A 12,833-nucleotide genomic window follows, 5' to 3' on the forward strand; every position below is an offset into this window, starting at 1 on the left:
CCCCTCCCCCCCCCCCCCCCCCCCCCCCCCCCCCCCCCCCCCCCCCCAGGTGGGGGGCTGGATTCAGACCCCGGTGAGCTCCGGTTCACTGTTGCCAGTGGATGATGGGCGAGAGCTTCAGGAGGAGTGAGTGTTGGAGTGCCCTCGTTCCCAGAAAGAACATCCTGCAGAACCCCAGCCCCGAGCACACTGCCGGCTCACTGAGGGGAGGGGTTGGGAATAGTAAAAGGTGCTAGAATGGGTGCAAAGGAGATTAACGAGGATGTTGCCAGGACTCGAGGGCCTGGGGGACAGGGAGAGGTTGGGCAGGCTGGGACTTTATTCCTTGGAGCGCAGGAGACAGTGGGATGACCATACAGAGGTGTATAAAACCGTGAGGGGCATAGATGGGGTGAACGCGCTCAATCCTTTACCCAGGGAAAGGGAATCAAAAACTAGAGGGCACAGGTTTAAGGAAAGAATTAAAGGGGTCCTGAGGGCCAACTTATTTGGTATGTGGAACAAGCTGCCAGAGGAAGGGGTTGAGGCAGGTTCAGTAACAACACACAGAAAGCACTTGGACAGGTAGGGAATATCAGCTAAACGTGGTGACCGGGACTGGTCTAGGTGGGCAGCTCGGTTGGCACAGACGAGTTGGGTCAAAGGTTTCCCTGCTGTATGACTTGATGGAGTAGAATTGTTATGTCAAGAGCTGTCCTGTTGTGCTGACATCCCCCCCACCCCACCCCCGACATCCTATGTGACCCCCATCAGACACCCTGGGGTTGCCTCTGCTGTTACACTTGGCCCCTGGATCACCCCTCAATCTGCACTGGGAGCTGGCGGCTCAGCCACACTCCCCTCTCCTCCCCCTCGCCCCGATCTCCTGCTCCTGACCCCATCCAGTGAAGCTGCTGGAATGGGGAGCTGTCTGCCCCACACCCTGATCCAGGGCTGGGGACTGGCGGTCCGCGTACGTGGACTGTATGCGGGCGGGACTGGCGGTCCGCGTACGTGGACTGTATGCAGGCGGGACTGGCGGTCTGCGTATGTGGTTGGGACTCGTGGTCTGCGTACATGCAAATCTGAAACACTAGATGCTGGGAATCGGAAATAAAAACAGGAATTGCTGGCAACACCCAACAGGTCAGGTGGTGTCTGAAGAGAAACAAGCAACGTTTGCTGATGTTCTGAGTGTTTCCAGCATTTTCTGCTGTAATTACAGCACTCTCTTGATTCTGAGACGTATTTTGATTCACTTTGTCTTCTGTTTGGTGGGGACTTTCACATCCGACCTTGCAGGGTAACACGAGCCATGAGCAGCTAACTCACACCCACTCTTCACTTGCCGTCGATGTGTACTGATTCGAAAACCTCCCGTCTCCACGTCTGATTAAACGTCATTCTTCAAATGTGCGGGGAGGATAAATGTTCCCCTGCCCCTGGAATGGCGGTGGGCTGCTGGGTGGTCCTGGGGTCAGGGGGGGCTGGACCCCTGGGACACAGGTGCACGAGTGGGGGCAGGGCCCTGGGGAGATTGGTACAGGACTGGCCCCACCCATGGGTGCTGTGGGGGCAGTGCCGGGGGATGTGGGTATGGGAGGGGGTGGGGTTGTGATCCAGGGCTGGGCTTTGTACTGGGGGGATCGTTGTGTGGTGCGGTGTGTTGGGGGGGAGGGGGGCGGCACTCTGTTCCCTGTCCTGGCTTCAGCCTGACTGAGGGTCCCTTGGCCTGAGTGAATCCTGTCTCACTGGTCCCTCCCTCGGTAAATCCTCCCTCCATCCCTCTCTCCCTCTGTTCTCCCTCTGTTCTCCCTCTGTTCTCCCTCTCTCCATCCCTTTCTCTCTCCCTCCCTCTCCCTCCGTCCCTCGTTGGTCTCTCCCTCTCTCTCTCCCTCCCTCCCTCGGTGGTCTCTCTCCCTCTCTCTCTCCCTCCCTCCCTCCCTCGGTGGTCTCTCTCCCTCCCTCCCTCCCTCGGTGGTCTCTCTCCCTCTCTCTCCCTCCCTCCCTCCCTCCCTCGGTGGTCTCCCTCTCTCCCTCCCTCCCTCCCTCCATGGTCTCTCCCCGGGCCCACACTAACTCTCTGCTCTGCCCTCTCCTCAGGACGGACTGAAGCCCACCACCTTCACCGTGACCAACGTCCCCGGCTCGAAGGGGGTCAACCAGCTGGCGTCCAACACCTCCACCAACCTGCAGGTCAGCACGGGCCACAGCTTCCCCATCACCAACTACCTGGCTCCCGTCACCGCCATCACCAACAGCAACGGCACAGTCTTCAAACCTGCCGTCACCGGCACCTCTGGCAGCATGGTGCAGATCCCCAGTGGGTTCACCCTCATGTCAGGTGGGTGTGGGGGGGGGCACTGAGGGGGGGGGGGGAGGCTGGACACGAGGTGAGGAGGGTGGGGAGAGGACACCCCTGTGTGACTGCGGCTGTGAGTGGAGGGGGGAGGGAGGGGGGTACGGAGGGTGTTGGAGTGGTGGGGGCTGCGGGGTCCCGGGAGGTGGGACGGGGGTGGGGAGGGAGGGTGTTGTTGAGGTGGGGGCCTGGTGCCGTGAGGTGGGACGGGCTGGTGTCGACACCGGCCCCCACTGAGAGTCATGTGACCACGGGGCTGGGATTCGGCTGCTGTCCTGTGCCAGGCCCCTCACCAACCTCTCTCCCCCCCCTCCCCACCGCACCCCCTCTTTCCCCCTCCCCACCACAGCCCCTTCTTTCCCCCTCCCCACCACAGCCCCTCTCCACCCGCTCCCCTGTCCCTCCCTCTCCCTCCCCATCTCCGACCCTGCTCCCGGGGGCTGCTGTGCTGAGTCGATGCAGAATGGGGATGTTTGTTGCTGGGTGACTGGGTGAGGGCGGTGACTGGTGGAGATTGCCTTCGGGACGTGGCTGGGACCCCCACCAGGCAATGGGTTGGCCTGTGGTGGGGAGTCCCCTGCTCACCGTGTGGTACAGATGGGCTGCAGGAGGGAGGTGTGATCTGCGGAGTTCCTCCGGCCCGTGGTACAGACAGTGTTCGGAGCAGGAAGCCCGGGGAGGTTCAGCCTGAGCTGGTGAGAGGGTGGGGCGGGGCGGGTCAGCGCAGGAACAAACGTACCTGGGGCAGGGGCGGGACGGGGCGGGGCAGGGGCAGGCAGTCTGGTCTTTGAGCTTGTTCCTGTCGTGTTAGATCATCCTTTTTCCTCAGTGCCACTTGGAACTTCCGAGGAGACCCCTTGCTTGAAATGTCTGAGTATTAAGCCAAGCACTGGATTGGGGGTGACTGTGATGCCCCCTGTGGTCCAATAGCCTTACTTCAAGGTTGGTTCTCTGTAGGCCTGTTCAGTGAGGATCTGACTGGCTTTGCTCGGGTTCCTGGAGTCCATGTGTGGGCCGACTGCATTGGAATTCCCCATCGCAGTGGGAATGACTCCCGTTTTCCCAGTGGGAATGGTTGAATTGGTGTGGCGCCGGCTCTGCCCAGGCCAGTGGTTCTCTGCGGAGCTGGGGGTGGTGTCTGGTGTTGGTGCGCCTGCCTCGACCCTTCTCCAAGTCTTCCCAGAGGATAGGAACAGCAGGAGGAGGCCAATCATGCCCCATCAGCAGTGGGATGGTGGCAGTTCTATCCCACACAGCCCCTCTGGTCCCTGACCATTAGGGGATCACTGCAGCCTCTCTGGGGACCCCTGGCATCAGCCCTGGTGGATTCACTGCGTCACCCTCCTCCTCTAGGTGACTGGGAGAGATGGGATGGAGTGCTTTGGTCAGAGCCCGCATGGATTTGATGGGCCAAATGGCAGCTCCTGGGGAGTTGGGGTTAACCCTCGGAGTGCCGGTGTTGCTGTGATGGGTCCATGCTGCACCAGCTCTGTGCCAGGGTGTGGGTTTGAAACAAAGTCGAGTGGAGGTTATTGTCCTGTGCACAAGTACAGTGAGGTACAGGTACAGTGAAAAACTTGCTTGCAGCAGCATCACAGGCACGTAGGTACAGACAACATACAGAATGTGAATTATGGAAGACGGGAAAGAAAAAGACTTTGCAGAAACAAGACATCTGCCAAAAAAAGAGACACAATCAGAGACAAGTCCATTTTAGTGCAAGAGGTGGTGGCTGGTGTTCCAGTCCTGAGGTAGGGATAGGGTTCTACAGGTCGCTTCAGGAACTGATGGTTGAAGGGATGTAGTTGTTCCTGAACCTGGTGGTGAGGGACTTCAGGCTTCTGTACCTCCTGCCCGATGGTGGCTGCGAGAAGATGGCACGGCCCGGATGGTGGGGAGCCTTGATGATAGATGTTGCCTTCTTGAGGCAGCAGCACCTGTTGATGCTGTCAGTGGTGGTCCGGGTCGTACCCGTGGTGGTCCGGGCCGTGTCAGTGGTGGGCCAGGTCGTGTCCATGACTCTCTGCAGCCTCCTGTGTCCCTGTGCTTTGGAATTCCCGTTCCAGGCCGTGGTGGATCTCCTGGTCTGGGATCTGCCGTGAATCCCGTTCCTCAGCCGCAGCGGATGCAGGTTGCCTCAGTAAGTGGGGGGGGGTGGGGGTGGGGGCCGTGATTGTGCCCCCCCCCTTCCCCCAGGGTCTGCTCGCCCCTCACTAACCGTGCAGCGTCGTGCCCCCCTGCCCCCGCCCCCGGCTGAGCTGCCTCCACAGCCGCTCGGTTCACTGTCTGTTTTCCCTCTGACAGGCACGTCACTGCCAGGGACGCCCTCCATCCCGATTGGTCAGTTGCAGCAGCACTCACTGACCATCCAGGGTCAGCAGGGTCAGATGATGAGCGGTCAGTCGCAGCCGGGACAGCAGACGGTCTTTCGCTTCCCAGCGTCCACGGGCGGTCAGATTGTCTCCATCGCAGGCGAGTGTGGTTCCCAGGGTCAGGGGGCAGCTGGAGGGGCAGGAGGAGGGTCAGGGGGCAGCTGGAGGGGCAGGAGGAGGGTCAGGGAGCAGGGGGAGGGGCAGGAGGAGGGTCAGGGGGCAGGAGGCTGAGCCAGGTCAGGGAGTGGGTGGGAGCAGTGAAGGGAGTTTCAAATGATGTCCCGCCAGTGACTCCCAGTCTGTGTAAATGCTGTCCAAGCAGTGAGTCCTCGACTGTGTAAACGCAGGCCCCAGCCTGTGTGAAAGCAGACCCGCCCGCGGGGCCCAGCCTATGAGCCGCTGGTGACTCCTGGTGGTAATGGGAGGCCCCCTCCCACTGACAGTGGGACAGCCCTCTGAACACTGAGTACCTCCTCCCTCGGATCCCACTCCCTCGACCAGCCGCGTACACGTTCTTGGGTTTGCACAGTCCTGAAGTAGAGGTGCAGGATCCGCACAGCAGGATTCCGGCGTGACATCTATGACGGGTGCTGGAATCATGGGTATCGGGGCCCCGAGCCACCTCTCGCAGTCTCCACAGAACAGTCCCTCAGGAACCAGGTCTGACCCCCTCCCTCAGGGACCAGGTCTGACCCCCTCCCTCAGGCGGAGACTTTCGCGTGCTGAGCTGCTGCTTCAGCACCAGTGCCCGGGTTCGATCCTGACCGCCACTGCTGTCTGTGTGGAGTCTGCACGTTCTCCCTGTGACTGCCTGGGCTCCCCCTGGGTGCTCCGGTTTCCTCCTGCATTCTTAAAAATATATGGGTTGGTAGGTTAATTGGCCGTTGTAAATTGCCTCTAGCGTGTCGGTGATTGGTAGAATTGGTGGCGGTGGGGGGAGTTGGTGGGAATGTGGGGAGAATTGGTCACAGGGAAAACCAGTGGGGTGAATGAGATCGTTCCGTGAGCCGGTGAGGACTTGATGACTTCCATACAGGAAACCATTTAACTGAGGATGTGAAGCTCCGCAGCATGGTCTGAGGGGTGAGTTGGGTGCAGGCTCTGTGCTGCATTACTCCGTGACAGCAGGGTGCCAGCCACGTGCTGGGAAATGGCGTTAGTATGGGTGGGAGATGGATGGTTGGCATGGACAAGGTGGGCTGAAGGGCCTGTTTCTGTGCTCTGTGGCTGGAGGAGAGTGAGGGAGAGAGTCATGGAGTCAGACAGCATGGAAACAGGCCCTTCGGCCCAACCTATCTAAGCCAGTCCCATTTGCCTGCATTCAGCCCATGTCCCTCTGAACATTTCCTATCCACGTACCTTTTTAATGTTGTCAATGTGCCTGCCTCAACCACTTCCTCTGGCAGCTCATTCTGTATAAGGACCACCCTCTGGGTGAGAAAAGTCACCCCTCAGGTTCCTGTTAAATATCTGCTCTCTCACCCTAAACCTGTGCTCTCTAGTTCTTGGTTCCCCAACGCTGGGAAACAGACTGTGCGTATTCACCCTGTCTCTGCCCCTCGTGGCTTTTACAGAGCAAAGCCAGGTGTGGCATCCCCTGCCTGGGGCCAGGGTGACGGTTCCGGGGCAGACAGCGGGGGTCTCCTTCCAAGGGAGATTCCTGACAGGAGTTCTGACCAAAGTGTTTAAAACTACAGAGCACCCAATTAGAGTAACGAGAAACTGTTTAGATAAGATATCTTTATTAGTCGTATGTACATTGAAACACACAGTGAAATGCATCTTTTGCATTGGGTGTTCTGGGGGCAGCCCGCAAGTGTCGCCACACTTCCGGCGCCAACATAGCATGCCCACAGCTTCCTAACCTGTATGTCTTTGGAATGTGGGAGGAAACTGGAGCACCTGGAGGAAACCCACGCAGACACGGGGAGAACATACAAACTCCTTACAGACAGCGGCCGGAATTGAACCCGGGTCGCTGGCGCTGTAATAGCGTCATGCTAACCTCTACGCCACTGTGTCAGTGGCTGTTGAAAAGCAGAGGGCAGGGTTTGAAGGTGAATGGCTGGGGAAGCTGAGGGAGTTGAGAGTCACGTTGTTGAAGGAGATTGTAGTGCCGGGTGGCGGGGGTGGAATCAGTGACAGCTTTTGAAAGGGATACGGATGTGAAAGCAAAATTGCAGGGATGTGTATAAGGAGGGAGTGTGGGTGGACAGAGAGAGGCAGCTCAGTCTCAGAGGAGGAAAGGCTTCCCTCTGTGGTTTTGGTTCACCATTCTAAAGGAATCTGAAGCTTAACTTCATGTGTGGTTAACTCCAGTGAGAAGCTTTCATTATGATGATTGAAGTCAAAGGCCAGTGCCATACTGCAGCTCACATTTCATCATTGTGTCGATGGTTCCTGTATGTGATGTTGTTGAACTGCTAAGACCAAATGTGAGTTTTAATCACAAAGAGTGGATAAGCAGGATTTAAACACATCTCTGGTTGGATCACACGAAGGGAGGTGGTCGTAGTTGTTGGGAATCGGTCACCCCAGCCTTGGGATATCGCTGCAGGAGTTCCTCAGGGCAGTGCCGGGGACCTTGCTGTTGAATTTACTTCATATTTGTTATAATTTGGGATCTGGGTATTGCTCTCAAGACCAGCAGCAGCTGTATTCAAAGGTGAGCCATCTTCTCGAACCGCTGCAGTCCTTCTGGTGAAGGATGGCCCACAGCGCTGTTGGGCAGGGAGCTCAAGGGTTTAGACCTGTGATGGTGAAGGAGTAGCAGTAATTGCCCTCTGAGGTGATGGTGAGGTGTTCAGCTGCCCTGTCAATGGCCTTTTCATCACTGGGTCAGAAGTGGGGATGTTTGCCAATGATCGCACAGCGTTCACTTCCATTTGCATCTCCTCAGCCGATGAAGCAGCCCATGTCTACGTGCAGCAAGACCCAGATGTATTCTGGAACTCGCAGCAAAAGTGCCAGATGACGGCCACCTCCAGTGAGAGGGAATCTGACCACCCACCCTTGACATTCGGTGGCATTCCCGTTGCTGAATCCCCCAGCATCAACGTCCTGGGAGTCATCGCTGACCAGAAACTCATCTGGTCCAGTCACATAAACACCATGGCCACGAGCAGGTGTAAGGTTGACTGCGTGTGACTCACCCCCTGACCCCTCAAGACCTTTTCACTGTCTCCATGGTGCAAGTCAGGGATGTAACAGCTCCGCCTACCTGCACGAATGCTGCCCCAACAACTCTTGAGGAGCTCGACACCATGCAGGACAAAGCAGCCTGTTTGATTGGCACCGCACCATACTCGACATTCATTCCCTCCAGCATGTGCACACAGTGGCTGCAGCGTGCACTGTCCACAAAATGCACTGTAGTTACTCACCCAGGCTACTCCGACAGCACCTCCCAAACCTGTGATCTTCACCACCAAGAGGTACAAAGGCAGCAGCTGGATGGGAGTCCCACCACATGCAGATTCCACACCATCCTGACTATATAGAGTCATACAGCACAGAAACAGGCCCTTCGGCCCAACTGGTCCATGCCGACCAAGGTGCCCATCTGAGCTAGTCCCACTTGCCCATATCCCTCTAAACCCTTCCTATCCATGTACCATCCAAATATATATTGCCGTTCTCGCATCTCCACCAGGTCCAAGTCCTGGAACTCCCTTCCCAGCTGCGCAGTGATAGTCCTGTCACCAGGAGGATGTGGTGGTTCAAAAGGCACCTCACCACCACCACCTCATGGGCAGTTAATGTTGGCCTCGCCAGCAACACCCACATCCTGAAAAGCAGATGAAACACCTGATGTGTTGATATTCAGGGAGATGGAGGATCCTTGAACATGTGGCACAGAGTTCGGGGCAAAGAATCGGGAGGGCAAATGGAGCGCTGGCCTTTGGTGCACGGAGGGAGTGTCAGAGTCTAGCTGCAGACGGCCAGGGTGCTGGTGAGACTGTAGACAGGTTTGGTGTCTGTACATGGGCGGGGGTCAATGCGTGTATTGGAGGCATTTCAAGTGGTGTGTGGCAGAGTCTGCGCAATGTCCACATGTTCTGGTAGGTGAGTCCATGTTCGGACACTCGCACTTCCCAGTGTGTGTGCAGGAAGATGCACACACGCAGGACACCAGTGCACTGCAATGTGTGGAAGGCCGTGCACATATTATGGAGTGTAAGCTGACTTGCCTTTTGCGACTTGTGCATATCACACACAGATGTACACAGTGCAGTGTGTGGGGGCAAGCACAGACGTATGTGGTGTGGTGTCTGGTTACAAACATAGGACGTACACAGTGCGGTGTGGGGGCAAGCACAGACGTACACGGTGCAGTGTGTGGGGGCAAACACAGGACGTACATGGTGTAGTGTAGGTACAAGCGCAGACGTACACAGTGCAGTGTGTGGGTACGAGTGCAGGAGGTACACCGTGCAGTGTAAGTGCATGCGCAGGACGTATGCAGACTGTGCAATCAGCTGTGTGCTGTGTTTTCCTGTCACGGTGTGCGAGGGAGGAGGGCCGGCTGAGGTGCCGTCTTCAGGAGTCCCTGTCAGGGAGGGGCCACGTGCGGGAGGAGGTGCCGATCCCTGACCGCTGACCTGCTGCCCTTCCCTTTGCCCAGGAGGTGCCATGGCCCAGCAGGTGCCCGTCCAGACCATCCAGCTGCACCAGTCGCCAGCGCAGGTGAGCGTGCACCAGTCCACGCAGCACACGGCCACCATCAGCGACAGTAACTCCGAGATCTCTCAGGCCTCAACCAGCGGGACAAGTAAGGAGCGCCTCCCCACTCCCTCCTGCCATGCTCCCTCCCTCACTCCCTGCATGCACACCCTCTGACTCCACCCCACTCTTCTCATGCTCTCGATCCCCGGCCCCAACACGTCCTCCCTCCCTCCCTTCCTCCCTCCCATATCCCCTCCTCTTGCCTCTCCTCCCCTGAAGTCTACTCCATCCTTCCCACCCTCACTCCCTCCACCCACTGACCCTCCTCTGCCTGCACCTTCCCCTTCCTCCTCTTCCCTGCCCCTCCTTATCACGCTCATCCCCTCCCCAACCATGCCCCCCCCCCCCCAGGATTGGTATCAATGGGTACACGTCGGCCAGCATGGACGGGGTTGGCCTGCAGTGTGAGCCACTGATCGTCTCCTCTCTCCTTCCACCAGTGACGCTGCCGGCAACAATCGTGACTTCGTCCGCACCCACTTCGATGGCCAGCCACGTGATGTACCCGAGCCCCCACGGCACGGTGATGTACACCACCTCCAGCCCCGGCCTGTCAGATGGACTCGCCGTCCTCAACGCCTTTTCGCAGCCCTCTTCGGGGATGCAAGTGTCGCACAGCCAGATGCAGGAACAGGGTAAGGTGCTCCGAGAGCTGAGGGTGGCTCCCGTCCAAGGTTTGGACACGTGGAGTTGGGCAGGAGAGGACTTGCACATTCCTTCATTGTGACAGCTCTGCCTCTGACCCCACTGTCTGGGTTCAGGTGCTCCTGCCGATGGATTTATTATTTTAATTTATTCATTTTTTTAGGGGGATCTGGGCACAGTTGGCAAGGCCAGCATTTTCTGCCTTGAGAAGGTGTGAGTGAGCTGCCGCCTTGAACCACGGCAGTCCTGGTGAAGGTGCTCCCGCAGAGCTGTTGGGAGGGAGTCCCAGGACTTAGACCCAGTTACGGTGACCGAGACATTAATGTGTTTCTAAACAATGATGGTTTGTGACTTCCATTTCCATATTTCCTTCCAAGATGGAATGAGGCCATTTCTATCCTGGCTCACAGAGCAATCCCATTTCCTACATAATTCTTCCTGTAACCTACTCTCCCCACATTCCCAGCAATTCACCCCTCACCAACACACTAGGGGGGCATTTTACAGCAGCCAATTAACCTATCAACTCGCATGTCTTTGGGATGTGGGAGGAAACCGGAGCAACAGGAAGAAACTCAATAGGGAGAGCGTGCACACTCCATGCAGACAGCACCGGAGGTCGGGACCAAACCTGGGTCGCCGGAGCTGTGAGGCAGTGGCTCTGCCTGCTCTGTCTGTGTGATGGGGACATACAGGAGGATGTAATGGAGGAAGGGCTGCCCTGTAACTGGCTGATGCACAGGAAGTCTGACAGAAGGTGAAAGGTCAGGCCCATGCACACAACGTCAGACTGAAGGTGAAAGGTCAGGTCCATGCACAGGACGTCGGGCTGAAGGTGAAAGGTCAGGCCCATGCACAGGATGTTAAGGTGAAAGGTCAGGTCCATGCGCAGTGTCACGAACCAGCAACAAAAGAAACACACTGAGCATGATTCAGTGTTAAAAACTATTTTATTAATTACTACTTATGATAATACGTAAAATAAAAGTAAAAATGTTAGTATGTTAGAATTCAAGAATGTTAAACCTCGAACGTTAACCCCAAAACTAAACTCTTTGTGTGTGGCAAAGTCCAAAACTCCCAGTTCCGGAATGGTTCTTAAAGTTCAGTTCCGCAAGCCATAAGGTGAAACATGAGCAAGGGCTTCTTCAACAACCACCGTTGTCAGAAGATAAGATGTAGATGTAGAGAACATAGGGAGAGTAAATACGAAATCCAAATGTTCCACGATGGAACCCCAAACGACACTTCAGTGTTTACTCGGTAGTGACTTCCTCACCCCGAAAAGCATCCGAATCGTGGTCGTCCACACACAAATACCTGTTTCCTTCTACAGGTCAGCAACAAAGTGAACTCCACTGGATTACTTCCAACTTCCATACATGGATTTCAGTAGCAAACACAGTTATTGTTTCTCATCCATCGGTAGAGAAAACAAGCAGGCTGGTGTCTCTCTCCCTTCTCTCTCTCTCTCTTCTTACTTCTTCAACAACGTCATTACGTCCTTTATCTTCTATTGACGTAAGCACGCCCCACACACACATACACACACACTCTCTATCTTAAAGGGACTTTCACTGAGTCCGTAACAGCAGGACCTCAGAAGGTAAAAGGTCAGACCTATACGCAGGACATCAGAAGGAGGGTGAAAGGTTAAGGTCCTGCACAGAAAGTCTGACAGAAGGTGAAAGGTCAGTCAAAAACATGAAGACAGGAGAGCAGATAAGTTGGCGGTTGCTGTTGACTTGGGAAGTCTGGATCGTGTGACCAGTGTTAATGGAGACTAGTTCAGGAATAATGTTAGGAAAAGTTCCTGCGTCTGGCGGTGACCTGCCGCCCAACCTCGGCATCACTTGTGTTAGTTGCTCGTTGGTGGGACGTGAATTCGTTGGCGACCCCTCATTAATCCTCCTCGAACTGAGGGGCGGCGAGGAGTCACCACCCACGGTGGGGGCAGGGGTCTCGCAGTCAGCAAGTCTGGGTAAGGACAGCGGGTTTCCTTCCCCGAAGGACTTCAGTGATCCAGACAAACCCGTCGTTTCCCAGTTACTGTTCTTGGAACTGGATTTTCCTTTTAAGTTCCATAATTACTTGATTATAAATTCCCCAGCTGCCGTCCCTACATCAGTGGCCCAGCTCTCTGCCTACTAGTCCACGGTGGTGTTTGTGAAGTGTGGTGACGGTTGAAATACAGTGAGAGAGTGTAGGCCAGTGTATTAGTACTGAGGTGGATGCTCAGAGCTGCAGTCTAAGGTAGGCAAGAAAGGGACAGGGTGTGAGAGAGGGGGAGCTCAGTGACAAGGAAGGAAGATTTGGACAGTTTGGTTTGTGTTACGGAGAAATCTGGAGGAGGAAGAACTCGGGCACTGTTCACGCCGATGAGGTTCTCAGACATCAGTGGAGGAGACGGGCCCATCTGAGGTGGGAAATTGGAGGTGGCGACCATCAGAATACGATGGGTGGTGGTCTAGTACTGGCACCCCAGAGGCACACAGAGGCTGTGCGCTCGTCTCTTTGAGTGTGGGTTTGGCGTTGTGTTGAGCTGCTTGTTGTCTCTTGCAGGTGGTGTACCACAAGTTGTGTTGACTGCTCCCACAGGCACTGTCCAAATCCCACTGTCAGCCGTCCAGCTCCACCAGGTACTGCTGCCCACACTGACGGCCATCGGCAGGGGTGGGCTTTCTCTCATTCACTCTCTCTCTCTCTCTCTCTCTCGCTCAGTGCTGCCAACCTCAAGGAACATTTGGACTTGT

The 12,833-nt window shown here is 56.2% G+C and overlaps 1 protein-coding gene across 4 annotated transcripts in view; it reads left to right on the top strand.

Annotated features, from left to right (window-relative positions):
* LOC127575481 (serum response factor-like) overlaps nt 1–12,833 on the top strand; it is a 65,332-nt gene that overhangs the window by 48,561 nt on the left and 3,938 nt on the right. For 2 of the 4 annotated variants that reach the window (XM_052025416.1, XM_052025413.1), the window contains 5 exons: nt 2,083–2,323; nt 4,643–4,810; nt 9,335–9,481; nt 9,876–10,070; nt 12,643–12,719. In XM_052025416.1, the coding sequence (XP_051881376.1) occupies nt 2,083–2,323; nt 4,643–4,810; nt 9,335–9,481; nt 9,876–10,070; nt 12,643–12,719 (828 nt within the window). The remainder of the gene's footprint in view (nt 1–2,082; nt 2,324–4,642; nt 4,811–9,334; nt 9,482–9,875; nt 10,071–12,642; nt 12,720–12,833) is intronic. The other 2 variants (XM_052025414.1, XM_052025415.1) reach the window with 2 other exon arrangements.

The sequence above is a fragment of the Pristis pectinata genome, chromosome 10 (assembly GCF_009764475.1).
Source record: "Pristis pectinata isolate sPriPec2 chromosome 10, sPriPec2.1.pri, whole genome shotgun sequence".
In the NCBI taxonomy this organism is placed as follows: Eukaryota; Metazoa; Chordata; class Chondrichthyes; order Rhinopristiformes; family Pristidae; genus Pristis; species Pristis pectinata.